Consider the following 27,847-nt stretch of genomic DNA (forward strand, 5'->3'; position numbering starts at 1 on the left):
AAAATAACTGCCAGGCTCCAGCCAGGGCCCAGGAAAATATCCCATTGCTAGGAGACGTTACTGGGAGACCGCCATTGCTAGGCAACAGGGTTGCCATGGTGACAGCTGGGCCCTGAGTCATCCTCAGCCCCGGCTGCTCCACCCCGCTGCCCCTCGTGAGTCGGGCCTGCGTCCTGGGAGGAGGGAAGGCAGGGAGCAGGGAAGGCAGGGAGCAGAAGCTGGAAGCAGCGGAGAGGCCTGCTGCCCACCGCCCGCCACCCACAGCTGCCAGGGCCACCCCATGCTGCGAGGTTCTCACTTCTGTGGGCGCCCATCTGGCTTCGGTGGTGAGGACTGGCAAACACACTTGTGGCCTTCCTACCCCACATGGTCCCCTCCCCAGGCACTCTCGGGGCTCCTGCCTCTGGGTGGAGAGCAGAGGCAGTGAGGGGCCCAGTGTCCATGTGGCCCCACAGCTTCAGAGCAGGAAGCTTCAGAGCCGGCCTAATCACTAGGGAGCACGGGGCTCTCACCACCTGTGCTGCACTAGGATCTTCAGGGCAACCCCTTGGACCCCAGACTCATTTTCCAGGCGGGGAACTACTTGTCTGAGGCCCCATCCACAGAGGGAAGATTTGGGCCCAGGCATGTGGTTCCAGGGCACACACATCACCCCGGAACTCCCAAGGAAAGGCCTGAGGACCTCCTGTGAGGAGATTCAGGGAGTTTCAGAGCCACTGCCCCAGGCCTCCAGAGCCATGAGGGTGACCTCCATGGTAAGAAGCCCCATTCCCGGGCTTCCCCGGTGGCGCAGTGGTTGAGAGTCCGCCTGCCGATGCAGGGGATGCGGGTTCGTGCCCCGGTCTGGGAAGATCCCACATGCCGCGGAGCGGCTGGGCCCGTGAGCCATGGCCGCTGAGCCTGCACGTCCGGAGCCCGTGCTCCGCAGCGGGAGAGGCCACAACAGTGAGAGGCCTGTGTACCGCCAAAAAAAAAAAAAAAAAAGAAAGAAGCCCCGTTCCCTGATGTGACTGTGGCTCTCTCTCATAGCCTTCCAAGGTCTCAGATCCTCACCCTCATGCTCCAGAGCTGGAAAGCCCCAGCTGCCTGGACTGGGGAGACTCCTCCATGCCTAGGCATCAAGACAAGGGGTGCTCCAGTCGAGGGGTGAAGGTACTCCAAGTGAGGGGATGCTCCTGGTGAGGGGATGCTCCTGGTGAGGTGTGCTCCAGGTGAGGGCATGATCTAGGTGAGGGACATGGTGCCCTCCTGGCCCTGGAGGGAGGCCAGTGTAGTTGAGACTCCAAGAGCAAGGGGCCGGGTACAGGGCAAGGCTGTGGGCTGGCAGTGCCAGAGACTCAGGGCTTTGCGGGCTGCAGCAAAGAGCAGAGGGAGCCCTGGGAGCATGGGGACCGCATCTGCACTGTAAAGTGACCCCCCTGCACCTGGGAGAACAGGTGGGGGCAGAGGTGAGCAGGGCACAGGTGTTCAGGAGGCCCCCACAGCAGTATGCATGTCCCTCTGAGCAAGAGCTCTTCGCTCAGATTCTCCCGAGGCAGGTGGCCTCTCGGGCCCCTTTGAGGGCATAACTTGCTCTCTGCCTGGGGCCCTGGCACTGCTGAGGGGCAAGAGCCCCTCAAAGTGCAAAGTGAAGTCCTGCCTACCAGTCAGGGCACTGTCCACATCAGGGTCCATGCCGACCCACGCATGCTCTCATGGGGTGGAGGCTGAGCACACGCTGGACGTGACCCAATGGGTCAGACAACACTCTCCCGGTCACCCCGAAGTCTTCACGCACCCCCTGCCTGTCCCACCAAGCCTCCCCCTTTGATCAGTGTCAGCAGGACTCTTCAGTCCCTGCCACACAGAAGAGCTGCCTTCACCCCCACCAGCGTCCCATACACAGCCAGAGTGGCACCCCCCCAAACCAGCCAGGGACAGGCCAGGCTGCTCCCCCTCCACTGCCCTCACCTTACACCAGCACCACGGGGTCCTGCTTCCTATCAAAATGTTGCAAACAACAGCTGGCTTCATTTTCTGTTAAGGCTCTTGGGGGGGGGGGCTGCCTCTCTGCCCTGAGGCTCTTTCCCTGGTGTAAAAACCCAGCTTTGCTCTCCCTGCACCTGGTCCTTCTGCCATCTCCACTCCCAGGAGGTCCCAGGATGGGCAATATTAGCCTCTGTCCTCTGCCCTGAGCCTGCTGGGAGGCCTGGCATCCCCAGTGGCCCAGACACCCTCCACACCCTCCCTCCAGGCCCCACTGCCCCCCCCCAGCCTGCCCTATAAAGCTGCCACCACCAAGGCCTCCAACCCATTCCAGAGGGAACTTGCCTGGCTCCTTAGGCCTCAGGACCTTTGCACATCCCTTCCTGAACAACTTCGTCTGCCCTCTCACCCTTGGGGGACTCAGTTTAAGCGTCTTGTTCTCAGGAGCCCCACTCCCACCACCAACCTCGCGCGGTCACCATCACGTGGCCCTCTTGAACGTTCACCGCACTCGTCACTCTCTGAAATGATCTACTGGTCTCTTGTTTCTCGGCTCTGCGGGTGTGCAACTGCGCTCCTCACTGAGGGAGGTTCCTGGGCCTGGCACCCCGCAGGTGCGCGGGAGATGAGAGGGCCGCGCAGGGGGCCTGGCCACCGGCTCCGCAAGAGGGGCCGGGAGGGGAAGCGTCGGACGGCCGGCGCCCAAGAGCTCGAGTCCTCTCCAACCCGCAGGATTCGGGGTCCCCACGGCTCCGCAAAAGGCAGGGCTCGCTCCACCCGGCTCTCCCTTTGCGCGCCCAGCCCTTCCTTCGCCTTCCTCCCTCTCCCGCCTTCCCCTGCCCTCCTCTCCCCTCCCCGCCCCGCCGTGCGCCAGGGTTTGTTATTGTGCGGGCGCCCGTGGCGAGGGGAAGCGGGGTTGAGGGCCGGTCTGGCGCGTGCCCGCGCGCGCCGCCGCGGGAGCGCGCTGTGCGCGCGGTAGGGCGCGGCGGGGCTCAGCATCCTCAGCGCCCCCGCCCGGGCTCGCCAACCCGGATTGGCTACCGGCGCCGGGGCCGCGCGAGGGAGCGGCGCGTAAGGCCGGGCGGGGGGCGGGCGCGGCGCCGCCGGCGGCCGGGGAGGAGCGCGGGGAGGAGGGCAGAGGAGGAGGGCGGAGGAGGAGGGCGGGGAGGAGGAGGGCGAGGGGAGGGAGGAGGCGCCCGCCCGGCTCCCTGCAAAGCGGCCTTATTTATCTGGGCACAGCCTCAGCCTCCCCGGTGGGAGGCTCGGGGCGGCCGATCCTCTCCCACCCGGGAGCTCTTCTTCGAGGCGCGGCAGAGGGGGCCCGGCCAGGCCGGGCGCGGGGCGCGGCCGGGCCCTGCCTGCCAGACCAGCACCTCGGCCGCCTCCCCGCTTCGCCGGTGCCCATGCCGGGCTCCCCATGACGGGAGGACGCCCGGGGGACAGCGTGGCATGAGCCAGGAGCCCGGGCCCAGGTAAGGTGTGTGTGCCGGGCCAGGCTTACAGGGCGGGTAGGGGGCCAGGCCACAACACCGCGGAGGCCACAATGAGGACGAGGCGGGGAGGGGGCTTGGGACAGCGTCGCCGCCACCCCCGGAGGGCTTACGTAACCGCAGCCCCTTCCCTGGCTGCTGCATCTGGGCCTTCAGCCCTGCCAGGCCTTCCCGCAGCCCTTCACCCCAGTGGCTGGGCTGGTCGAGGCCCGATCCCCATGGCAACTGGACCAAGGCTGGGTGTCGGTGCCACTGTGCTGTTCCCCTGTGGAAGCCGAATTGCAGGACCCCAGTTGGGTTGGCTGGGTGAGGTCCTGGACCCCACTGCACTCTGGGCTCCCCACCCCAGCACCATGAGCCCCTGCCCCTGTGAGACAGGTGTTATATACAATTACACTCCAGGAGGAGCTTGTGAACGCGTGGCCCGGTGGCTGATCTGCCTCTGGACACCTGAACCTGGCCCTGTTTGGAGCTGCCACAGTGGGAAGACAAGGCGAAGGGAGGGGGCTGGCCACGTGCCTGGCTCTGGAGGAGGGGTTGGGCGATGTCCAAGGCTGAAGGGCCCCAGAAGGAGAACTGGGCACCCTGAGACTGCTGGGGGAGGGTCTTGTCCTTCTGAGAGTTTGAGTGGGTGGGGAGAGTCCCCACCCATGACCCCAGAAGGAGAGAAGGCCTGGTTGTTGGAGCATCAGAGAACCCACAGCCCAGTGGCCACTCCTCCAGCCCCTCCCAGCCTCTGCACAAGAAGCCTTCCCTCCACGGAGAGAGCAGATGGCAGATGCTGCTTCACCTGCCGCCTCCGAGGGCCCACTGACCAGGGTCAGCACAGGCCTCCCTGGGGCCAGGTGGGGCATGGGGCCCTTTCTTCCAGCAGACTCCTCTGAGGGATACTGGACAGCAGCCTTGGAGCAAAAGGCCTGAGCTGGCTCAGGACCCTGAGAGGTTTGGGGTCCCACAGGCCAGGGCAGAGGCCTGATGGAGACCCACTGGCTTGGCAGGAGGTGGCCACAGGGCTGGACCGAGTGCTATCTGGGGAGGAGGGAAATTCAAGCCCCAGTCATAAACACTGGCAGAGCAGGGAGGGCTGTTCAGCCCTCAGGGACCCCAGGATTCATCTGGCCCAGTGCCTGCCTCATCCACGGCCTGGCCTGGCTCCCCCACCTCTACCACCCCTTGCCTTGGGAGGCCTATGGGCACCTCTAACGCTGGGGAGGTTCATGGGACAGATGCCACCCTGCAGCTCACACCCGCTTCCAGGGCACTTGCATGAGTCCTGTTTCCCACTGCTCAGAAGGAAACAAGTGGCCCCGAGGTCAGGGCACCTGGGACACTCAAGACAGCTGGGCCTCAGGCAGGCCTACTCAGCTAGGGAGACACCTCACCTAGAGGTCGGGGAAGGGGCTCCTTGGCTGGCACTGTCAGCTGTCCACAGACCCCATCTTGTCACACGTGGGAGCTTGCTGCTGTGTCTCAGAGGGCTGGCTCAGGGGAAGAGCGATGGTGGCAGCAAAGGAAGCACTATGGGGTAAGTGGGTGGCCCAGAACCTTCCCTACCAGTGGCCCGGGAGGAGCCTTAGCCAGACCAGGGTGGGCTCAGGCCACATTCCTTCCCTTGGCAGTGTTTGAGGCACTAGATGCCCCAGGGCTAGGCCCTGTGGGGCTCAGGTCCTTCAGAGCAGAGAGGCCAAGATGAGGACTGAAGCCCAACACCCACCCCTGAGGCACCCGGCCCCACGTGGCTGAGCTGCCCTTAGTTTGGCCTCAGGACTTGGTCTGCTGAGCACCGACTCAGGTCTCTCCTGAGGCCCACGTGCTCCCTTCCCAGATCCCCCAGTGCACGGGTGGGGCAGCCCGCACCCCAGAAGCATCTCCGAGCTGGGGGCGGGAGAGGAGCGCTGCTGCTAGGACGTGTGCAAAGTGGCAGGGATGTGAATGTGCCTGAGTCACAGGGCTTGTCATGGAATTTGTCAGCCTGCGCTGTGTCCCCAATCCCAAACTATCCTAGTTGTCACCCCAGCCCCTGGGGCCACCACTGCAGATCGACCTGATGTGAGTTTTTCTGACTACTAATGCCCTGCCCAGCTCCAGGGTCTTCAGCTGGCAGGGAGAACTGGTCAGTGCAGGTTCTACTGGGGCCGGGCCCCCCAGCATCCAGGGCACACTGCATTACATGGGGGCATCAGGGATGGAGGAAGAGACCTCTGAGCTTAGGGCCATGAGGAGTGGGGGGTTTCCTGGGCATGAGCAATCTAAAAGAGTGTCCCAGTGGTTGACATCAGCTTGCAGCCTCTGGAAGGAGCGCAGGGGCATGACAGGGGCACGCTGGGAGAGACCCCAGCCGAGGGACCCAGGCTGGGAGGGCACAGGGACTGAAGCAGAACAGAGTAGAGAAAGGAGTCAGCAGCAGGCTGGTGGGGGCCCAGGATTGCCCTCTGGGCCACCATGCCTGGTCTGAGTCTTGGGGTCAAATCCCAGCTTTGTACAATTCTGAAAATTCACTCTCTGAGCCTCTCTCTCCCCACTTGTGGTCAGGCAGTGTTTGATGGGCTCAGACCAGCAGTGGGCGGGAGCGGGGGGCACGTGGTGCTGGGAAGAGCAGAGCAGGACCAGGCTTCCCTCCCTTCTGGTGCTTCCTGTCCCCTGCCCCCTGGGTCTGGCCAGATTATGGGGAACAGGCAGCCAGCTTCCTTAACTCTGCAGCTCTCAAGGTGGGGGGGACTCAGTCAAAAAGGAGACATGAGCTGTCCTCTTCCCGAAGGTCTGAATAACGGCAAGGCCCACCCCAAGCCCCAGGGTCTTGGGAGCCTTCTCAGGGACTCTGGCACCAACCCCTCCCTCCCCTGTGGACACTGGCGTCTGTCACAACCAGGACTGACAAGCTGAGCTACAGCTCTTCCACTGACTGCCTTCCATCCCGCCTCCTGGGCCTCTGTCAGCTGCACCCCTTTCTGCATGACCCTGATAAGTGGACTGCCATTCTTTTCATTCAGCAAGCACTGAGAGGCCACTCAGTAGTCATGCTGTCTGTCCTCAAGGAGTCCCCAGCCAAGGAGAGGCAGACAGGTGGACAGTGATGATAATCCATGTGATGGCGGAGACTCTGGATATGCCTTCTCAGTGCTGGGGGTCCCCCAGGGAGAGGCAGGGGCAGTGCTCACACTGAAGGGTGGAAGAGAAGGAGCTGGCAGGGTTACGGAGCAGGGAGGCCTACTGAGCAAGCAGGGGGACCAGCATGTGCCCAGGCAGAGAGGGGAGGGGAGGAGGAATGCAGGACAGAGGGTCTGGCTGAACTGTAGGGTCAGGACTAGAAAGGGGCCAGAAGTGAGGCTGTAAGATGGACTTGCTGGGTCTCGGGGCCCAGTGACTTGACTTGCAGAAGAGGCAGCTCCTTATGAAGCCCCAGCATGGCAATCTGCAGACCCTTAGCCTGGAAGCCACCAAGGTCTGGAGTCCTCCCGCGAGCCCCTGGGACCCCCCGCCCCCATGCTTCACATGAGTCTGCTGGGGAAACACAGAGGCATGGTTAGCTCTCCCAAGTGGCACCCTGATCCAGCTCTGGCTCAGGCTGATGAGGACAAGACAACTAAAGTAGTGACCATCACCTCCCTCCTTCTCCTAGGGTGAACCCAGGACCCTCGAGCCCCTGCAGCCTATCCCAGGAGGAGGCCTCCCCCAGAACTCCACTCCACACAGAGACACAACACACCAGGGGCTGAGGCTAAGAATAGTGCAAGCCTGGCCATCTTATTTTAAAAGCCTCTCTTCCTGGCGCTAGCTCCTGGTGCTTATCCCTAAAGGGGAAGTAGTCCCCAGTGCACTGGCAGCTGCCCCTGCCCCATCCTGGCAGGAAAATCCAAGCAGGTCCTCCTGGCCCCACTGGGTGCAGCGGGGGCAGGTACCAAGAAGGTGGGAGGCTCTTCAACCCGTCTGGCTGGGGGGGGTGGGGCCAGGGTCAGGGCCAGGCAGAGGGGCCCTCATCCCAGCCCCCCAGGGACCTCTTGCCTAACTGGCAGGCAGACCCATTTCTGAAGTGAACAGTGAGCATTCTCCCAAAGCCCTGACCTCTGGGCTAAGGTGTGGCTGTTTCTAGTTTTGAGCTAAACAGCCAGGGCTCAGGCTGGGTCAGAGGCTTAAGGATGAGGAGCAGCTGGAGCACAGAAAGACCATGGACAAGGTTGGGGAGCAGCAGGACCGCCTCTGTGGGAAGGCAGCTCCAACCTAGGGCATGGGGGTGGTGCTGACCAATAGGCTGACCAGTGCCTTCTGGCCGGGGATGGGGTGTGGGATGAGGGGCAGTCAGGCCTTGGACACGCCCCACAGGCTGCTGAGGGCCATCTTTGGCATGGCCCCTCCCTCCTGTGGACTCTTTTCCATGGGCCAGTTCCACCCTGAGGTCTGGAGGGTGGGGATGGGACTGTGGGTGTATGCAAATGTGAGCTCCTGTGGGGGACGGCAAGGGAGCCCCGCAGATGCCCGGGGCATACACGTGATCCCCCCAACTCAGGCGCTCCACGTGCACACCCATGGCTGGGAGAATTTTCAACCTAAATCGGCACTGCTCTTGAGTTATTTCTCCCCTGGTGCCGCCTCCGCCGCCTCCTCCTCCGGATCTTAGCCGAGCAGGCGTCTCCTCCCCCCGCCCCACACCCCAAGCCTCCAGGGCCCCTCCCAGCTCCAGCTGAACTGGGTTTGCCGGGCCGTACCCCTCCCTACCCCACCCCGCCGCTGTCCGTGGTGGAGCGGGCCGGGCCTGGCCTGGCCTCCTAGCCCGCGCGGAACAGCTGGAGGGGCGCTGTCCATGGTGCTGCCGCCGGGCGTCAGGCCGCCCGCGCCTGCTCTGCAGGAAGCCGGCGTGCCCTGCTCTGGGGACACAGAAGGTATTCAGGCTGGGGCTACCCCTCTGTATCCAGCACAAACCGCAGGAGGGAGTTGCCAGGATAGCCTCTCCACTGGCCCCAGGAGTGGGGCAGGGACAACTGTGGGCTTCATCCTGTCCCTCCGTGAGGCACTGCTGTCCCAGGATGGTCCCCTCCTATGTACTGGCATTAAGCGATATCGGGCAGCCCTCATGTCAGGCCACCCCTGCCAGTGTGGGCGAACTGTGCCTCCTGGGAACCTCCAGTTCCTAATCTGAAAACGGTGGTAACAGTAGTGCTTTCCCCTGTGCCCCCCACCCAGGCTGCTGTAAGGTTGAAATACACAATTATCCCAGCGGGCATTCAGCAAATGTCAGGGGTGTCGTGTATCAGCCAGTGTGAGGCTGCTACTACCTGGTCATGAGCTGTAGTGAAGGGGCAGCCAAGGTGTGGGAGCCTCCTCTGGGGAGGGAGGCCCTGGGGTGGACTGCCAGCCTGGAAGTTCATGGCTACCAGGGCAGGAGGGCCTCTGGACCCAAAGCTGGTTGGCAGCCATGAGGGCCACATGTTACAGTAAGGCCCTTGGACCCAGCCCAGGATGCACCCCCTCCCCAGATGTGGAATACTGGCAAGTGTTGTCCTGTCCAGGGCTTGGACGCCAGTGGAGGGTGTGGTGCTGGGAAGAGCAGGGCAGGACCACTGGCTCCCCTCCCTCCTGGGGGCTCCTGTCCGCTCACCCTTGGGCCAGCAAGCTCACTATGAGCCATGCACTGCACGTAGTCCTTGTCACATGCTGTCCCGTGGGGCAGTATCGTCACTTCCCAGGCTTTGAAGTGAGGAAAGTGAGGTTTGGAGAAGGAAGTGGCTCCCCAAAGCCACACAGCCAGAGGGGGGTGAGCCACTGGGTATGCTACCTCCTCGCTGAATGTCTGAGGTGGGGATGGGCAGGAGATCCGGAATGTGGGACAGATGGTAGCGCTGTGGGGGTCCTGCTGCCCCTCCTCTCCAGGGTCGTCTGTGCCCAGTGCCCTCTGCCACCCATTCACAGCCTTGGAGGCCTGAGGAGGGGAGCTGGGGGGTGGTCTCAGCCCCCACCCTGTGGGAAGCTCCCTACACACAGCCTTCCACAGCCAGCTCAGTGTCCATGTCTTGGCTCCACCACTTACTATGACCTCAGGCAAGCAACTCATGCTGCCTCAGCCATGATTTCCTCATCTGTACAGTGGGTACAGTCATCACATCATCGTCCTCAGTGGGTTGAGTGGAGGATTAAAGAAACAGTATGTGTGCGGGGCTCACTGTGCCGGCATCACGGTAAGCACCCTGGGAAGACACCTGCCCTTTCTCTGGGTAGATTCTGAGCCACAGAACCTCCTGTAGCCACTGAGATTCTCAGAGGCTAGTATGTGAGTCTCAGATGGCTTACTCAAACCACTCCAGACAGCTACGCAGGCACCCCATAGAGGAGTGGCCAGAGAATGCTCCAAACCCTCAGTTCCCCAGCCCCTGTCCAGCAGAGGCAGGCCTGGCAGACATTGATGGTGAGCAGCAAAGGTAAAGAGAGCAGTCATGGGGGAATGTCCCTCCATCTCTGTTCTGTCATCTGTAAAATGGGAGCCACAGTACCTAGGTATCGAAAAGCTCTGTGAGTGGGTGGAGGTTGAGCTCAGTGCATACAGTAGGTGCTCAAGGAGTGTCGTGGTCATGACCAGCCCTGCCTCCCTGTAACTGCTCAGTCAGGGAGGGAGGGACTTACACTCAGATCCTTTCTGTTGGGTGGTTCTGGGAATGGCATGGGAGGGGACGCCCATGGATAGAAAGGAGTCCAGTTCTGCCCTGGCAGCAGACTCACTACCCTCTCCTGGACCCTGTCTGCAGACCGAGCGAGGAAGATGTCGAGCCCGGGCGTCGACGGCGACCCCAAGCCTCCATGCTTGCCTCGCAATGGCCTGGTGAAGCTGCCAGGCCAGCCGAACGGCCTGGGCACAGCCAGCATCACCAAGGGCACGCCGGCTGCCAAGAACCGCCCCTGCCAGCCACCCCCGCCCACCCTCCCACCACCCAGCCTGGCTGCTCCGCCACCCCGGGCTGCTCTGGCCGGGGGCCTGTGCCCCCAGGCAGGGCTCCCCCTTGGTGGACCAGCCTTAGCCCCAGTGCCCGGGCCCCCGGTAGAGCGGCCGCCACTGGCCACAGACGAGAAGATCCTCAATGGCCTCTTCTGGTACTTCTCAGCTTGCGAGAGGTGCGTGCTGGCCCAGGTGTGCAAGGCCTGGAGGCGTGTGCTCTACCAGCCCAAGTTCTGGGCGGGCCTCACGCCTGTGCTGCATGCCAAGGAGCTCTACACAGTGCTGCCTGGAGGTGAGAAGGAGTTCGTGAACCTGCAGGGCTTCGCAGCACGTGGCTTTGAGGGTTTCTGCCTGGTCGGTGTCTCTGACCTGGACATCTGTGAGTTCATCGACAACTATGCCCTCTCCAAGAAGGGCGTCAAGGCCATGAGCCTCAAGCGCTCCACCATCACTGATGCCGGCCTGGAGGTGCGCACCACCACTGGCCCAGAAGGGCAGGGATGGGGGGCGGGGCCAGGCAGCAGCCACTCAGCATGTGGGGGGAGTAGGAAGAACCTTGGGCGCACAAGCAGCAAAGCAGCCAAGGGTGGGGTCGGTGTCCTGAGGAGGAGTGTAGCTCTGGGGTGGAGGGAGCAGGACTGGCTACATAATTTGGGGGACCAAAATGAAAATTCAGGTTCCTTGTTCAAAGATGACTAAGAATTTCAAGACAGCAACAGCAAAGCAGTCAATTAAATGCGAGGCCATGCATGCCCAAGAAGCTCACATGGGGTAGGGAGGATGCTGCAGGAGGTGGGAGGAACAGGGGCAAAGGTCAGAGGAGCAGCTGTAGAGGCAGCCCCTTCCCCAGAACCTGGACTCTTAACATCACATCATGAACACCTATGGCTCTGAGCACCTGCTCTGGCCAGGCCCTGGACTCCCAGGCCCGCTGTGCCCTGCCTCCTCTTTTAGATGTTGTTCAAGTGTAATGAACACACTGTAAAGTGCACTTGTCAGAATACAGCTTGATGCATGTTTACACCATATACACGCTTAAGAACACAGCTTCCTGCCCCTCGGAGGGCTCCTTCTGCCCTGTCTCCTACCATCCTCACCACGCCCTGGGGGAAGGGGCGTGTCTGGGGAAAACCTGGTAGGGTTGCTCCCTGGCGAGGGGGAGGTCGGGGCCTCCTGACCGCCCCCCGCGCCTGCCCGCCTGCCCGCCCTCAGGTGATGCTGGAGCAGATGCAGGGCGTGGTGCGCCTCGAGCTGTCAGGCTGCAACGACTTCACCGAAGCTGGGCTGTGGTCCAGCCTGAGTGCGCGCATCACCTCGCTGAGTGTGAGCGACTGCATCAACGTGGCCGACGACGCCATCGCGGCTATCTCTCAGCTGCTGCCCAACCTGGCTGAGCTGAGCTTACAGGCCTACCACGTGACGGACACAGCACTGGCCTACTTCACGGCACGCCAGGGCCACAGCACGCACACGCTGCGCCTGCTCTCCTGCTGGGAGATCACCAACCACGGCGTGGTCAACGTGGTGCACAGCCTGCCCAACCTCACCGCACTCAGCCTCTCTGGCTGCTCCAAGGTCACCGACGATGGTGTCGAGCTTGTGGCCGAGAACCTGCGCAAGCTACGCAGCCTCGACCTCTCGTGGTGCCCACGCATCACCGACATGGCGCTCGAATACGTGGCCTGCGACCTGCACCGCCTGGAGGAGCTCGTGCTGGACAGGTGTGCGCGTCCCCCACCCCGGGGCCATGGAGGGCAGGGCTGGGCGAGGCCTGCCGGATCTCTAAGCAGGGAGCCTAATGGACTAGTGGACAGGCCTATAGCTAGAGTAGGGCTGCAGCAAGGGGGGGCGGGGCCCTCATAAGAGGCCTACCTAGTGTGGGCTATAACACGAGAGCAGGGCTGAGCTATGTCCCCCCAGTAGGGAATACCACCGAGGGGTCAGGTGGGGGCGGAGCCTGGTGGGGCGGGGCTATGGAAAGGGCGGGGCATGTTGGGGCAGGAGGGGAGTTCACGCCCGGGACACTTCGGGAAAAGGAGGAAGGGGTCGGGTGTTTTGAAGGTGGGCAGCCTCCTTCTGTTGCGACCACAGGTGTGTACGCATTACGGACACTGGCCTCAGCTATTTGTCCACCATGTCGTCCCTTCGCAGCCTCTACCTGCGATGGTGCTGCCAGGTATCAGCCCTCCATGCCTCCAGAGATTGGGGAGTAGGCAGGGGAGGTGGGGGGCACGGGGAAAGCTCCCACCCAGACAAGCCGCTGGCCTGCACCCGGCCCGCTCAGATCCTGTAAGGAAGTCTGTGATCCCTCCACACCCAAGCGGCCGACGTAAGCGAAGCGCAGAGTCCCCAGGGCCTCACCGACTCCGTGGGGAGCTGAGAACCCCCGTTTTGAACCCACCCCTGCCCCCTATGGCCTGACCCCAGGAGTGGGGCTCCCTCGGGGCGCGAACGGAAATAGTTAACTCGTCCCGCCTTCCCGCCCAGGTGCAGGACTTCGGGCTGAAGCACCTCCTGGCCATGAGGAGTTTGCGTCTCTTGTCTCTGGCAGGTGAGACCCCCCCCTGCCGTCCTCCTGGACAGTGACCACCCATCCCCATCAGTCCGACTCCGCCAGCCCTGCCGGGTCCCCTGCGCAGACCCATACCTGGTGCTGACTCGCTGCGTCCCAAGTCCCAGTCAGAAGGCGGAGACGCCGGGCAAAGTTTAGCCCGGCCCGGTCCTGCCCGGTCCTGCCCGGCCCCCGAGCTCCCTCCCCCAGCCCCGCCCTCCGGAGCCCTCGGGCCGCGCCCACTCAGCCGCCGCCCCGCCTCCCGCCCAACGCAGGCTGTCCGCTGCTGACCGCCACCGGGCTGTCGGGCCTGGTGCAGCTGCAGGAGCTGGAGGAGCTGGAGCTCACCAACTGCCCTGGGGCTACCCCCGAGCTCTTCAAGTACTTTTCGCAGCACCTGCCCCGCTGCCTCGTCGTCGAGTAGCGCGGGGCCTCCCCGCCTCTCGGCCCCTCGCTCTCCTCCCGGCCCCGCCTCGAGCAGGGAGGGCGGTGGGCGGGTCAGCCCCGCGCACGCACGCACGCTCGGGGAATTTGTGCATGCCCCTCGCACCCGCAACTGCACGCCCGCCCTCCGCCACGCCACAGCCGCCGTCATCGTTTGCCCGCCCGCTGGGTGCGGGGGGCTGGGGCTCGGTCCTGCGGGCGCTTTGAGCTCGCCAGACGGCCGCGCCTACCACCTTCCCCGCCACACCCCGCTCTGTCTCCCCGCTGTCCCCCCCACCCCTGGCAGGGCCCAGGGGGATTGAGGGGAGCTGGGTCCCTCAGGACACAGGGGCCCGGAGGAGACCCCAGGGCTTCCCGCATCTTCCACTGCACCGCGCCTGGAGCCCTCCGAGGGGTGCGAGGGGAAACAGGCCGCCGTCAAAGCCATGGCCCGCCCAGGAGCCCAAGTCCCACCCGCCCTTCCCCCACCTCATACCAGCCTGACCCCAGCGACCTCACCTCTTCTTTGCCGCTGTGTGAGACAGGCCGTGCTCGCCCCACCCCCATCCACAGGCCTAAGGTCCTTGGGCCCTGGCCAGGCTAGGGCAGAATTGGATGAGGAGAGGGACTGCTGGGCTGACAGTGACCCTGGCATAATCAACATTAGCCCAGCTGGCTCCAGTCCACCTCAACCCAGGGGTAGTACAGCTCCCTTGAGAGACCTGAAGCTGGAGCGACCGTCACGGCCTGCAGGCCTTGGGAGCAGTCCTGGGTGGACCCTGCCCCGCAGCCCCTGTAGCCAGCTGGGCCCAGGCCCCTCAGCGTCACACTTCACCCAGGGCAGGTATCCGTCAGGTGGAAGTTGGAAAAGGGGGCCCCAGCCAGCGGCTCCGATCTTCCAGTGGCCAGCTCACCCTCAACACCCAGAGGAGGGAGGGCTCCTTTCTAGCCTCACACCCCTCCCCAGCTTCCCAAACTTCTACTTGTCCACATGGGTTCACCGTGTTCTGTCCAAATCCCAAGATATTGGGAGGTCCCGGGGGTGCTGGCACATCTTGGCAATTACTAAGGAGGGGGCTGGGACCCCCTTCCATCCCAACCTTGAGCCCCAGGATATACAGCACCCACATCCCATCTTGGGACACTCCCCCCACCCCCCATCCGGTTGGAAGAGAGTAACCAGTTTCCAGAGAGCCAGAGAGTGAGAGAGAGAGAGAAAGAGCGAGCGAGAGATGCTGTTGAAGAGAAACAGTTCAACAGCCCAAAGATTTCCCTGCCCCTGGAGCGCTGGCCAGAGGCTCCAGGGCTGAGGTGGTCAGGAGCCAGTTTCTTCAGCCCCTCCTCCCCACAGCTCCCTAGTGGGGAGGGGCAGCTGTCCATTTGTCCAAAGTATTAATGCAACTGAAGCTGTGATATTTCCAACGACTGTAGGAGGAAAAATTAGGGGGAGAGAGGAAAACAAAACCAACCAACCCCTAAAATCATTTTCTTATTGTACATACGACCTCATTCTCCTGTATATGCGGAAGATATAACCTTATATTTGGTAAGTGTTTCTTGTGCTATTTTATCACGTGACCTGTTTATAAAAATATATATTAAAAAAGTTGTAAAAACACATGTCTGAATTGGTTTTTCACATGTCTGAATTGGTGTCTGAAGGTGTATCTGTCCTTAGTGGCCCAAGTCTGAATTTCTGTGCACCTCTCAACTCATCAGACTTACTGGTTCTTTCAACAAACGTACAGGTAACACTGTGCCGGACTGGAAACCCAGCAGCGACCAACAGAAGGTCCCTAACCTCTCGCTGCTTCGGGGGGGAGAGACACTAAAATCGTTACACATCACATTCCCTCCAAAATATCTAGGATCTAGCCCATCCTTCCAGAAGGGCAAAAATGAGGCCTGTTTCATGCACAGGGTAACTAAGGATAGGAATGGGTCAGGGATATCCTAAAACGGGTCTGCAACACCCCCCCACCCCCGGCCGCCCAGCAGGAGGTGAGCGGCAGGCGAGCAAGCGAAGCTTTATCTGCCGCTCCCAATCGATTGCATTACCACCTGAAACATCGGTCACATTACCGCCTGAACCTCCCCAGCCAACCCCGCCCCACGTCCCTGGAAAAATTGTCTTCCACGAAACTGGTCCCTGGTACCAAAAAGGTTGGGGACCACTGTCCTAAAAGATCACACAGTGCAACACAGACAGACCAGGGGTCATACCCAGGAGAGAAAGGCAGGCTCACAGAGTCACTGATTGAGCCGAGCCGCTTGTGTGAACAGGTCTGGTCAGGCACTCGAGCTCTTGGAGACAGAGACAGATGTGATCCCTGCCTGGTTGAGTTCACACTCGTGTGCAACAGATGATAACCAGTATACAAAGGAATGGGTTGTGACAAGCGCTGAGGAGGTGACAGTGACTGGAGAGGCCACGTTAGACGGGGTGGCCAGGGAAGGCCTCTAAGAACGTGACATTTAAGCTGAACTCTGAAGAGGTTTAAGGACATTTGAGCTGTCCTTCTGGAGAGGACAGCGGGCGAAAACGTGCGATAGCCATGAGGCAGGGAAGAGCTTGCCCAGCTGGAAGAAGGGCTAGAAGCCACCGTGGCTGGAGGTGCGCGGAGAGAGGAAGAGGCCGGGAGTTTGGGATTTACTCAGCGCGGTGGGGACTTATGGGGGAACCTTAGGCCAAAGAGTGGTACCTGACTGCTGGGCGGGGTTCAGATCAGGGGGAACGAGGAACCGAGGGAGAGCCGTTAGAAGGCTGCTCCTGGGGTCCCGGGGAGGGCGAGAAAGGAGGCGGAGATGATGGAGGGATTCAGGACTAGTTTAGGGATGCCTGGACTTGCTGATGGACATTGGGGCAGAGATGAGCACTAGCATTAAAATACCGCGATAGGGGCATCCCTGGTGGCGCAGTGGTTGAGAGTCCGCCTGCCGATGCAGGGGACACGGGTTCGTGCCCCGGTCCGGGAAGATCCCACATGCCGCGGAGCGGCTAGGCCCGTGAGCCATGGTCGCTGAGCCTGCGCGTCCGGAGTCTGTGCTCCGCAAAGGGAGAGGCCACAACAGTGAGAGGCCCGCGTACCGCAAAAAAAAAAAAAAAAAGCGATTAAAAAAAAAAAAAAAACACCACCACCACTCGAGGCAGAACCGGGGGAGCCCCTCTAACCTAGTCCTGGTCAACCCCTCCGCCTCCACCAGCGCAGCTCCCTGACCCGGAACTTTTGTAGTGTGTGCACCCGCCTCCGGCGAGGGGCTGGCAAGAAAAGGACCACGTCCGGCGGGGGGCGGGAAAGAGACGGGCTGCTTCCGGCGCGGCGGTTCCTCCCCGGCCCGGCAATTTTAGGAAATGGTTCGGGTGCTCTCGGAAGGAGAGACTTCTCCGTTCGGCTGGCTCTGTTTCCGCTGCCTCCGCTCCCCCACAACCTCCGCGCCGTCAGCCTCTCCTGTCTCCGGTCCCGCCAGAGCCCCCCAGGCTCCTTAAACAGCTCGGTCCTTGAAGTCCCTCTGTGTCCCTCGCGCCTCTATAGCCTGTGTTCTCCGGGCTCCTCTATCCTTCTGCCCCCCTTTCAGAGGCCGACTTTGCGGACGGTGGGAACCACCTGGCTTCCCGGGCGGGACTGACTGACCGAACGTCCAGTGACTATCCTAATCTGGCAGTTGGGGGGTTGGAGAGGTGGCCGGGCCTGGGACTGACGAGGTAGGGTCTTCCCCAGAAGTCAGACATGGGACTCACTGGCCTCTGGGCAGCTATGGCGCCTTCTGACTGCCCAGCCAGGGTGATGGAATTTGCCTGTCAGACTGACTGACTAATGGTGGACTGCCCTGGACTAAGCAGTTTTGGAGGCTGACCAGCCCTGCCACCTTCACTGACCTATCCCCACCACCTGTGCAGCCATGGAGAAGATGTCCCGCGTGACTACAGCCCTGGGTGGCAGCACGCTAACGGGCCGCACCATGCACTGCCACCTGGATGCACCAGCCAACGCCATCAGTGTGTGCCGTGATGCGGCCCAGGTGGTCGTGGCAGGCCGCAGCATCTTCAAGATCTATGCCATTGAGGAGGAGCAGTTTGTGGAGAAGCTGAACCTTCGTGTGGGCCGCAAGCCCTCGCTCAACCTGAGCTGTGCAGATGTTGTTTGGCACCAGATGGACGAGAACCTGCTTGCCACGGCGGCGACCAATGGCGTCGTGGTCACCTGGAACCTGGGCCGGCCATCCCGCAACAAGCAGGACCAGCTGTTTACGGAGCACAAACGCACGGTGAACAAAGTCTGCTTCCACCCCACTGAGGCCCACGTGCTGCTCAGTGGCTCCCAAGATGGCTTCATGAAGTGTTTCGACCTTCGCAGGAAGGACTCTGTCAGCACCTTCTCGGGTGAGGCCCTTGGAGGCGGGTCGGGCAGGTGTGCATCTCTGCACGTGGCTGGCCTGTCTAGGCGGGTTGAGAAATGCTGTGTGCATCAAAGGCCCTCAGATGTGCTCTCAGAGGGCTTCCTGGAGGAGGAGCCAGCTGAGCTGGCACTGGAAGAGTGGGTGGAGGTGAGCAGGGGAGGGGCAGGGCAGGGTAGGCCTGGTGGAAGTGTGAGGGGTACCTGGAGTGTGATCACAGCTCTGATGCAAACTGGTTCGGCAGGAATCAAGGCTGAGTGTGGGATCAGGGAGAGAGCGGGGCCTGAGCAGATCCACAGCCCACCTGGGCAGCCGAGCAGAGAGTTTGTTTTGCTGTCTCCTCTTTCCTTGCCTCAGAGCTCCAGGCCACCTCATTGCACAAAGTCTACCTCCCGGGTCCTCAGCCCAGGGAAGCAGTGGGGAGTGGTGCACTGCCTGGTCGCCCCGCAGTTCTCTTCCCAGCAGGCCCAGCTCCCTGACAACCCCCTTTGAGCCAGCTCTCCCTTTTCACCTCGATGAGCCCAAGTGAAGCACAGGGCAGAGCCCAGAGAGAATCTGAGGGCTTCTTAAGACAGACCTTGAACTACCTGTGCTGGGGAAAAGCTGGATACTGCACTCAGAGGCTCTTGGTGTGGTGGTCCACAGGGGTGGACATGTACCCTCAAGGTGTCCAGTGCTCTGGGGCTGACCTGGCAGCTCCAGCTCAAGGTGTAGGGACTGGGCAGATCCTGGGGCATCCCATCCATGCCTCCGTGGGCCTGAGGCCTCCAAAGATTGTATTCGGCCCACTGAGGCCCCTGTTCATTCAATGCTGATACCTGGTCCTGAAGCCAACCACAGCTTCGCCCAAGGACTGATGTCAGGTGCAGAATCCAGGGAAAATTGAGGTCCAGGAGCCTGTGTCAAAAACCACCCAATGTCTTGTGTCCCTCTTACCAGCCCAGGCTATTGTGTCTGCTCTGCCAGGCCTCTCCTCGCCCCTGTCCACCCTGGGCAGGCCTTGGCAGTATCTACTCCACCCTCTAGGCCTCCTGGCCTGCGCCATGGGCAGGCATGTGACACCAGTCCACATTCATTCCAAGGGATCCCCCTTGGTTGCTCTCCCTCCTGGAGTCCCTGTAGGCTACCCACCCACCCACTCACCCCCAACTCTCCCTCCACTGATGTCCTGCCCACAGGCCAGTCTGAGAGTGTGCGTGACGTCCAGTTCAGCATCCGGGACTACTTCACCTTCGCCTCCACCTTTGAGAACGGCAACGTGCAGCTCTGGGACATTCGGCGGCCCGACCGCTGTGAGAGAATGTTCACGGCCCACAATGGGCCTGTCTTCTGCTGCGACTGGCACCCCGAGGACAGGTGTGGGGTGGGGTGGGGGCCGGGGCAATGGGGCAAGATGGGTGGGGCTTATGGAAGGGCTCTCTCACTGCCTCAAGACCTGTGAGACAGAGTGGGGAGCCCTCCCACCCCAAAAGAGGTCACTGAGGACCTCACGGGCCTTCCACAGGGGCTGGTTGGCCACAGGTGGGCGTGACAAGATGGTAAAGGTCTGGGACATGACCACACACCGCGCTAAGGAGGTGCACTGCGTGCAAACCATTGCATCTGTGGCCAGAGTCAAGTGGCGGCCTGAGTGCCGCCACCACCTAGCTACGTGCTCCATGATGGTGGACCACAACATCTACGTGTGGGACGTGCGCCGGCCTTTTGTGCCAGCTGCCATGTTTGAGGAGCACCGTGATGTCACAACAGGCATTGCGTGGCGCCACCCGCACGATCCCTCCTTCCTGCTTTCCGGCTCCAAGGACAGCACCCTATGCCAGCACCTGTTCCGTGATGCCAGCCAGCCTGTTGAGCGCGCCAACCCTGAGGGCCTCTGCTATGGTCTCTTTGGGGATCTGGCCTTCGCAGCCAAGGAGAGCCTAGTGGCCACTGAGTCGGGGCGCAAGCCCTACACTGGGGATCGGCGCCACCCAATTTTCTTCAAGCGCAAGTTGGACCCTGCTGAGCCCTTCTCAGGCCTCGCCTCCAGTGCCCTCAGTGTCTTTGAGATGGAGCCTGGCAGCAGTAGCATGAGCTGGTTCGTGGACACGGCTGAGCGTTATGCCCTGGCTGGCCGGCCACTGGCTGAGCTTTGTGACCACAATGCAAAAGTGGCTCGGGAGCTTGGCCGCAACCAGGTACATAGGGCTGGGCTGAGGGTCATGACCTTGGTGCAGGGTCAGGGAGCTCCTCTGACTGCTGCACCCAGACCCTGCCCTGAGTTCAGTGCTCAGTTCTGGTTGAGGTCACCACTGGCTCTTGCCCCAGTAACTAAGGGTGTCCAGAGCCCCAAGTGGGCCAGATGCCAATGCCATTCCTGGGATGCAGGTCTGGGGTGCTGTGGGGCTGGAGCCCCCTCTTCTGGCTTATCCTTGCTCTTAGACTTCCCGAGGTGTCCAGCCCTACAGAGAAGGCCCACACTGCCTCGCTTATCACCTCCCGGGGACCCCAGGCTCATTTCCATGTTTCTTTCTGTGCCTCTACAGGATCGAGGCTAGGGTTTTTGTCCTCCCATGGGCATCAGTTTCCCACCTGGGGCGGGCCAGGACATTGGGTCCCTGGGGCAGCTGAAAGCTGAGGGTTTGTGGTTCCATCCAGGCAGAGGGGGGCCTGCACGGGGCGCCAGGGACACAGGACCCCCGTGAGTGACCAGTGCCCACCCCTAGGTGGCGCAGACGTGGACCATGCTACGGATCATCTACTGTAGTCCTGGCCTGGTGTCCACCACCAACCTCAACCACAGCGTGGGCAAGGGCAGCTCCTGTGGTCTGCCACTCATGAACAGGTAGACACCTGGGGGCGGCTTTCCCCAGAGGGTGGGATTGTTGGGGCCCACCTATCCATCGGCCTTCCCTGCCTCCAGTTTCAATCTAAAGGATATGGCCCCAGGGCTGGGCAGTGAGACTCGGCTGGACCGCAGCAAGGGTGACGCACGGAGTGACACAGTGCTGCTGGACTCCTCAGCCACACTTATCACCAACGAAGGTAGGCTGGGAGCAGACACAGGGCATTCATGGGAGTGAGACTGGGGCCTCCCAGAGTGAGCTGGCCCTGCAATGCTCTCCCTCCCTGTGGCAGATAACGAGGAGACCGAGGGCAGCGACGTGCCTGCCGATTACCTGCTGGGCGATGTGGAAGGTGAGGATGACGAGCTGTACCTGCTGGACCCGGAACATGCTCACTGTAAGTAGGGGCTTGGGGAGGGCTGGGGCCAGGAGGCGGGGCCAGAGGCTCATACCCTGCCTACCCCCCCTCCCCGCTTCGCAGCCGAGGAGCCCGAGTATGTGCTGCCCCAGGAAGCCTTCCCGCTGCGCCACGAGATTGTGGACACCCCACCCGGGCCTGAGCACCTGCAAGACAAGGCCGACTCGCCCCACGTGAGTGGCAGTGAGGCAGATGCAGCCTCCCTGGTGCCTGTGGACTCTTCCTTCTCACTCATCTCCGTCTCACATGCACTGTATGACAGCCGCCTGCCGCCTGACTTCTTCAGTGCCCTGGTGTGCGATATGCTGCGCTTCTATGCAGAGCAGGGCGACGTGCAGATGGCCGTGTCCGTGCTCATTGTGCTGGGTGAACGCGTGCGCAAAGACATCGACGAGCAGACCCAGGTGGGTGACAGGGTGTGGGGGGTCTCCCTGGAGCAGCTGCCACCCCCAGGACTACCCCTGCACGCCCCGCTTGCACCCGCCCCTCTGTCTGTGCCCAGCACACTTGGGGGAAGCTCTTCAGTGTGCCCGAAACCCTGGTCTCTTACCTCCTTCCTCCCCTCCCTGCACCACCAGGAGCACTGGTACACGTCCTACATTGACCTGCTGCAGCGCTTCTGCCTCTGGAATGTGTCCAACCAGGTGGTCAAGCTCAGCACCAGCCGTGCCATCAGCTGCCTCAACCAGGCCTCCACCACCCTGCACGTCAACTGCAGTCACTGCAAGCGGCCCATGAGCAGCCGGGGCTGGGTCTGCGACAGGTGCCACCACTGCGCCAGCATGTGCGCCGTCTGCCACCACGTGGTCAAGGGTCTGTTCGTGTGGTGCCAGGGCTGCAGTCACGGCGGCCACCTGCAGCACATCATGAAGTGGCTGGAGGGCAGCTCCCACTGCCCCGCCGGATGCGGCCACCTGTGCGAGTACTCCTGACCCGCCTGCCGGACCTGGATGGGTGTGCTGGGCTTGTGAACCAAATAAAGGAAGCGGGAGACGTATTCTGAGGCTGCCTGTCACCGGTCGCGTCGCTTACGGTCCAGTCCCCGCGCGGGCGACTCTGGTGGGCGGGTGGCAGTGCGTCCACGAGAGCTGGCAGTAGCCAATAGCAGCTCCTGGTGCGACCTTCGTCCCGCCTTCCGGAAGTGCTCCCTATTTCCAGGACGGGCCAAAGGAAGCCGCTTCCGGGAGCCGGCCTGTTGCCACGACGACGGACCTCCCGGCATGCCTCGCGGCGGCGGGCTATGGCGTTGGGAGTGCGGCTACTCCTGTTGCTCGCGCTCTGGACGCTGGTGGTTCCGGCCCGGAGTCTCCGGGAAGCAGGCGACGGCGGGTGGTGAGCGGCGCCGGGTGGCAGGGCGGAGTGGGGCGTGCGGCGGGGCGGCCAAGGGCACTGACCAGCTGTATCGGCAGGCAGCAGCCCGGGCCGGGGGCGCCGGCGGCCGTGGCAGAGGAGGAACGCTGCACCGTAGAGCGCCGGGCCGACCTCAGCTATGCCGAGTTCGTGCAGCGGTAAGTGCGTTCTCTTGTGTGGCCACACCTCCCACGCCCGAAAACCCTGGGGCTCCGTCACCCTGCACCGCAGAGGCCGCGCACTGGTCGCCGGCCCGTCCTCCCGGACCTCCTGAGGCCGCTTCCCCTTGAGCTCGTGCGAGCGCGTGTGGGCGGGGGCGGAGGATGGGCGCGGATCAGACTGAGGCCATGATTCCGCCTTTTCTTCTAGCTACGCCTTTTCCAGACCTGTCATTCTGCAGGGGCTCACAGACAACTCGGTGAGTGCTCACGGTCCTCGCGACCACCACTCGCCCGTGCTGAGCTTGGCCCCTGAGTACTTTCCCCGCACCCACAGAGGTTCCGGGACCTGTGCTCCCGTCAAAGGCTGCTGGCCTTGTTTGGGGACAGCGTGGTCCGGTTGAGCACTGCCAACACCTACTCCTACCAGAAAGGTGAGCTGCCCCTCCCTGCAGCCCAGCCTGCTTGCCAGCATCCTGAAGGTAGCACCAATCAGTCCTGACCAACCCCTTTCAAACTGCAGTGGACCTGCCCTTTCAGGAGTATGTGGAACAGATGCTGCACCCCCAGGACCCCTTCTCCATGGGCAATGGTGAGCCAGACGGGTGGCCATGGGGTGGGGTGGGGTGACTTAGGAGTACCCAGGTGCCAAGATCCCTGCATCCTCCTGTGTTTTCTGCTGTCAGACACCTTGTACTTCTTTGGGGACAATAACTTCACGGAATGGGCATCACTCTTTCGGCACTACTCTCCACCTCCATTCAGCCTGCTAGGTACCATTCCTGCTTATAGCTTTGGAATTGCAGGTGGGTGCCCTGCAGGACCAGGGGACTTGGGAACTGGGTGGGGGAGGATTAGGCTTGGTAACCAGCTGCTCATAACTCACCACACAGGTGCCGGCTCTGGGGTGCCCTTCCACTGGCACGGGCCCGGGTTCTCAGAGGTGATCTATGGCCGGAAGGTCAGCACAGGGTGGGGCTGAGACTTTGGGTTCACTGACCACAGCACAAAGAGTGACCTTGCTGCTCCCACCCTCAGCGCTGGTTCCTGTACCCTCCTGCAAAGACACCTGAATTCCACCCCAACAAGACCACACTGGCCTGGCTCCGGGACACATACCCGGCCCTGGCACTATCTGCACGGCCCCTGGAATGCACCATCCACGCTGGTGAGGTCAGTGGCTGGCAGACAGGGGCCAGGCTGGGCTGGGCCAAGGGCCCCCAACCAACCCCTGTGTCCCCCCAACTCCCAGGTGCTGTATTTCCCTGACCGATGGTGGCACGCCACACTCAACCTCGACACCAGCGTCTTCATCTCTACCTTTCTCAGCTAGCCAAAGGGGGTGGCTGGGGAGCCCGTCGCACACCAGCACATGCCCCTATAGTGCTCACAGATTTTATTACAGGGACAGAGGTGGCAGTGGCAGCCTCAGCCCAGCCCACTCTCACCCGCTGTTTCTGGCCCAGAGGGGGATGGGGGAGGCTCATGACCCAGCAGAACTGATGGGGGTGGGCTTGGGGACACCAGGACAGGGATCTAGGGAAACAAACTATGTACAGCGGCTAGAGACTACTGCCCAAGGCCCTCCTGAGCCAGGGTACCGGGCAAGGCGGGTGAGTGGCTCACACACCCGCACTGCCTCAGTAGTCCTCCACCCAGCCATTCTCGGAGATGAACGCGTCAATGACCTCTTTCATGGCCAGGTTGGGGATGAGCTGTTCCTGGGTCAGGGGGCTCCGAGTCACAGGGTCGAAATGGCCCACACGCTGCAGTGACAACAGAATCAGAATTAGGAGGTGCTCAGTGGGTGTGGGTCCTGCTCCCACCTCCCATGGGCCCTCACCTGCAGGTGCTCCTCAATGTCCTTGCGGTCATAGGTGATACCACTGGGTGTGATGCAGGGCTCCCGCATCAGCTCAAAGCTGATCTTGCCACACAGGTAGTCGGGTATATCTCGCTTCTGCAGCACACAGGGTCAGGTCAGGGGCTGGGAAGGGGCACTGCTCCGACTCCTGCTACCCACAGACCCCAGAAGACAGGCAGCTCACCTTTCTCTTCTCGTCTACCTGGGAGAAGAGCTCATCCATGTCTGCCAAGTACTTGTCCTGCAAAGAACCAAGCAGCTATATGTGGGCCTGACACCCCATCTCCCTTCCCCAGGCACCAAAAAGCACAGACCCAGCAGGAGCCAGAGGCACCTCACGTCCGTCACACGCATGCAAATACACACAGGACCCACGCTTGGGCTGGGGCACCCTCACATGCTTGGCCTCAATGCAGGCCTGTTGGGCCCGGAGGTGGCCATCGTCCTCATCACCCTCATGGTTCCGCTGACACTCTTCCAGTTCCCTGGAGGTTGACCAAAAGCTGATCAGAGATGGGTCTGGCCGGGAGGTCAGACTCCACTCCAATCTTAGGCTCATTCAGGCCTCATTCCCCTCCATCTCCTGCGTGCCAGAGTTGGCCTTCAATAAATGATTGTGTTCACGACTCAAGAGTTAACCTAGAAGTGGTGACTTCGGGGGGGCGCCTGTCATCACCACAGCCCACCTCTCACGCTCGGCCACAATGAGCTGTGTGAGGTAAGAGTGCAGCTCGTTCTCCTGGTGGATGCGCCGCTCCTCAATGCTGTTCCAGCGCTTCTTCTTCGCGATGCGCAGAGCACTGGGGATGTCGTCCCCAAAGTTGAGCCGCTGCTCCTTGGCCAGGTTGTAGGCTGGAGGAATAGAAGATTTGGATAAACCTCCAGCCAGTCCACCCGCCTGGTCCCAGGTACCCTGGCACCAGCCAGCCTCTAAGCCCACCTCGCTGCAGGTTGGCAATAGCCTCATCATAGCTCTCCATCTCCAACTGGCATTGTCCCAGGAAGAAGTGTGCCTTCACAGACTGCCCGTCCAGCTCCAGGGCGCGCCGGCAGTCAGCCAGAGCTTGCTCATGCTGCTGCATCTTCAGGTAGCACAATGCCCGGTTGGTGTAATACACCGCCACCAAGGGATTCCGGGTCTGGAGAACAAGGGCAGACCAGCCAGCGTGAGGGAGTGAGCTCAGCCTACCCCCTCTGTCCCAGCTTGAAGCCCATAGCTGGAATCAAGACACTACAGGTTTCTCAGCTTCCAAGCCTCTGGGTTCTGAGGGAGAGTGGAGCCTACCTGAGCCCACCCTCTGGACTCCAGTGAGTCTTGTGAAGGTAGCTTTTCCAGATCTGTGGAAATCACCAGCTTTGGGCCTGGACTCCTCAAGGGGCAAGGGTCCCTGGCCCACAGGCGAGTGGGCCTCAAGCACTCTGAAGCTCCCACCCGCCACAGTTCTCTGGCAACCAGCACCGGCTCGGGAGCCGTGGCCTTGGCCCCTTTGGAACAAGATCATCACTGAGTTCTCAGAGCCCAAGCACCACCCCCCTCCGAAAGTCGGGCGGGGGCGGCCAGACAGGGGCTCCGGGGAGGACGCTGAGGCAAGCCGCAGCCCGGCCCCTCCCCTGGCTCGGACGCTGGCCCCCTCCCGCGGCGCGGGCGCACTCACGATGGCGCGGCCATAACAGGCCGCCGCCTCCGGGTACTTGCGGCCCACGAAGAGCCGGTTGCCCTGTTCCTTGAGCTCCTGCGCGCTCGGGCTCTTTTCCGGGCTCCCGCCGCCGGCGCTCAGCCGCGCGCCGCCCTCCTTCTCCTCCTTGCCCTTCATGGCGCCGCGCGGCACGGCCTGGGCTCCGCTCCCAGGCTCCGCGCCGGGCCCGCCCTACGCCCGCAGCCCGAGCCCGCGATCCGCTCGGGCCCGGTCCAGCGCTCCGCCACCGGAACTTCCGGCCGTGCAGGTGGGCGGGGCCTGCGGGAAGGATGGCCTGCCAGCGGGCGGGGCCGCGCGTGCACCAGACGCGAGGCGGAGGAGGGGCGGGGGCGGGGCAGGCGGGGGAGCATGCGCTCGCGGCAACGCGACGCGCGGCATCTGAGGCCTGAGAAGCGCCGAGGTCGTCGGGGCAGGATCCCACTCGGGCGCTCCGACGCCCCGCCCCCGAGGCTCCGCCCAGGCGCGTGGGGATGGCGGCTGCCCGCGGGCTCGGGCTGTGAGGACCCGAGCAGCTGGGCTGCTGTCCTGGGGTGCCGCGGGGAAGTGCTGCGGGCGCGCGCGGCTCGCCCCCAGGGGCGGCTGGAAACCCTGGAGCGATGGTAGGGCGGTGGGGACATCGGGCGGGCGGGCCGACCCCTGTGGCTCGGGCTCCCCGTCACCGCCCTTCCCCAGGTATCGAGAGAAGTTGCCCGCAGCCATCGAGGGCCGGGCGGAGAAGCACGTGACACGCGACGAGCCGGATCAGCTGCAGGCGTGGAAACTGGCGGTGAGAAGCTTCCCACGTGGGGGACGGAGCCTTCCGGGGCGGGACGTAGCGCCGTGGGCGTGGCTTCCTCCTGGGGGCGGGGCCCCTAGCGAGGTCCACAAGCCGTGACCCCAGACCCAACCTGACCACCGAGGGGCCGCTTTCGGCCGCACCTGCAGCAGCTCGTGACCGCCAACTCCCCGGAGCTGGTGGTGCAGCGCTCGGCCGCCGCCTTCCGTCTCCTGTCAGACGTGAACACAGCGGTCACGGAATTGTGCGCCCTCCGGGGCGCGGGCCCGGCTGTCACCTCGCGTTAGTAGGGAGAGCTGGGCGTCCCCCCGGCGAGGTCGTGGGCGGGACCTGGCGTGTTAGTGGCCTTATCTGTGAAATGGCCAGATGGCCAGATACGTGACACCGAGAGTTGTTGGGAATGGCAGCCCCACGCCATTTACTTCCCGCGGCAGTCCTGGCTGCCAGAGCTCTCGAGGTAGCAGTCTTCATGTCTGATGAGGCAGTGGCCGCAGTGCCCGATCTGCCAGCCCTGCAGTACACCCTGAAGCACCACCTGCTCTACCTGGGCCGGGTGCAGGAGCGTGCCACAGCCCTGAGCCAAGGTGCAGTCTGTTGGCGGCCAGGGAGGGCATCCAGGACTCTGGTCAGGGTGATGTGCAGAGTTATCCAGCAGGGTAGGGTGACTGGTGCCCCTGAGCCCCAGACTCCCTCTGCACCTCCCCAGGCAGTGCCTCAGGCTGTGGACCCCTCACCGTGTGGAGACAGCACTGTGGATCTGGGCTGTAGGGCAGAAGCTGTGCCCTGACCTGCTGCCTGACCTCGGTCCCAGCCTGGCCACCCCTGAGGACACCAGGCCAGCCAAGAAGCACAGGACCCAGGCCTACTGACTTGGCTGTGGCCCAGGGCTTGCACACCTACCCTGTGATCTCAGGGCACAAGTCTTTGGACAGGGGGCTGGCTGCTGTAGGAGCTCAATAAATGCTTGCTGAACTCAAACCTGACTATGAGGCCCATGACCCTCCCCACGGGCTC

General features: G+C 62.5%; 5 protein-coding genes across 10 annotated transcripts; 4 read left to right on the forward strand and 1 right to left on the reverse strand.

The window, feature by feature from the left end:
• Positions 1–3,405: 3,405 nt before the first annotated feature.
• Positions 3,406–13,352, forward strand: FBXL16 (F-box and leucine rich repeat protein 16; the record flags this gene model as incomplete). 2 transcript variants are annotated; one of them, XM_081256209.1, is made up of 6 exons in its annotated part: positions 3,406–3,437; positions 10,190–10,845; positions 11,590–12,098; positions 12,469–12,553; positions 12,865–12,928; positions 13,204–13,352. In XM_081256209.1, exons 2-6 carry the CDS (start codon positions 10,204–10,206, stop codon positions 13,350–13,352), a joined length of 1,449 nt encoding a protein of 482 aa, XP_081112335.1. In that variant the 5' UTR covers positions 3,406–3,437; positions 10,190–10,203. The 2 variants fall into 2 exon arrangements, with proteins under 2 accessions (XP_081112335.1, XP_081112336.1); XM_081256210.1 differs by lacking the exon at positions 3,406–3,437 and having other exon boundaries at positions 10,157–10,845.
• Positions 13,353–15,039: 1,687 nt separating this feature from the next.
• On the forward strand, positions 15,040–21,921 carry WDR24 (WD repeat domain 24; the record flags this gene model as incomplete). Its single annotated transcript, XM_081255292.1, has 8 exons — positions 15,040–17,732; positions 18,925–19,102; positions 19,251–19,923; positions 20,452–20,570; positions 20,649–20,770; positions 20,864–20,968; positions 21,053–21,393; positions 21,568–21,921. Exons 1-8 carry the CDS (start codon positions 17,252–17,254, stop codon positions 21,919–21,921), a joined length of 2,373 nt encoding a protein of 790 aa, XP_081111418.1. The 5' UTR covers positions 15,040–17,251.
• A 297-nt stretch (positions 21,922–22,218) lies between these two features.
• Positions 22,219–23,889, forward strand: JMJD8 (jumonji domain containing 8). Of its 5 annotated transcripts, none has more exons than XM_081255302.1 (9): positions 22,219–22,321; positions 22,399–22,497; positions 22,709–22,757; positions 22,835–22,931; positions 23,021–23,089; positions 23,184–23,303; positions 23,391–23,458; positions 23,536–23,670; positions 23,750–23,889. In XM_081255302.1, the coding sequence occupies exons 1-9, from the start codon at positions 22,230–22,232 to the stop codon at positions 23,828–23,830; spliced, it is 810 nt and encodes a 269-aa protein (XP_081111428.1). In that variant the 5' UTR covers positions 22,219–22,229; the 3' UTR covers positions 23,831–23,889. The 5 variants fall into 5 exon arrangements, with proteins under 5 accessions (XP_081111428.1, XP_081111429.1, XP_081111430.1 ...); XM_081255303.1 differs by having other exon boundaries at positions 23,391–23,440; XM_081255304.1 differs by having other exon boundaries at positions 23,184–23,270.
• On the reverse strand, positions 23,879–26,299 carry STUB1 (STIP1 homology and U-box containing protein 1). The gene is made up of 7 exons (XM_081255301.1): positions 26,017–26,299; positions 25,302–25,500; positions 25,048–25,213; positions 24,759–24,846; positions 24,546–24,602; positions 24,341–24,457; positions 23,879–24,263 (listed from the first exon to the last, which is right to left on the reverse strand). Exons 1-7 carry the CDS (start codon positions 26,173–26,175, stop codon positions 24,138–24,140), a joined length of 912 nt encoding a protein of 303 aa, XP_081111427.1. The 5' UTR covers positions 26,176–26,299; the 3' UTR covers positions 23,879–24,137.
• Positions 24,759–27,811, forward strand: LOC308628359 (uncharacterized protein; the record flags this gene model as incomplete). Its single annotated transcript, XM_081255182.1, has 7 exons — positions 24,759–24,821; positions 25,270–25,449; positions 25,565–25,669; positions 25,803–25,917; positions 26,036–26,657; positions 26,731–26,824; positions 27,540–27,811. The coding sequence occupies 7 exons, from the start codon at positions 24,759–24,761 to the stop codon at positions 27,618–27,620; spliced, it is 1,260 nt and encodes a 419-aa protein (XP_081111308.1). The 3' UTR covers positions 27,621–27,811.
• Positions 27,812–27,847: the final 36 nt, after the last annotated feature.

This window comes from Mesoplodon bidens, assembly GCF_964165515.1.
Source record: "Mesoplodon bidens genome assembly, chromosome: 15".
Classification (NCBI taxonomy): Eukaryota; Metazoa; Chordata; class Mammalia; order Artiodactyla; family Ziphiidae; genus Mesoplodon; species Mesoplodon bidens.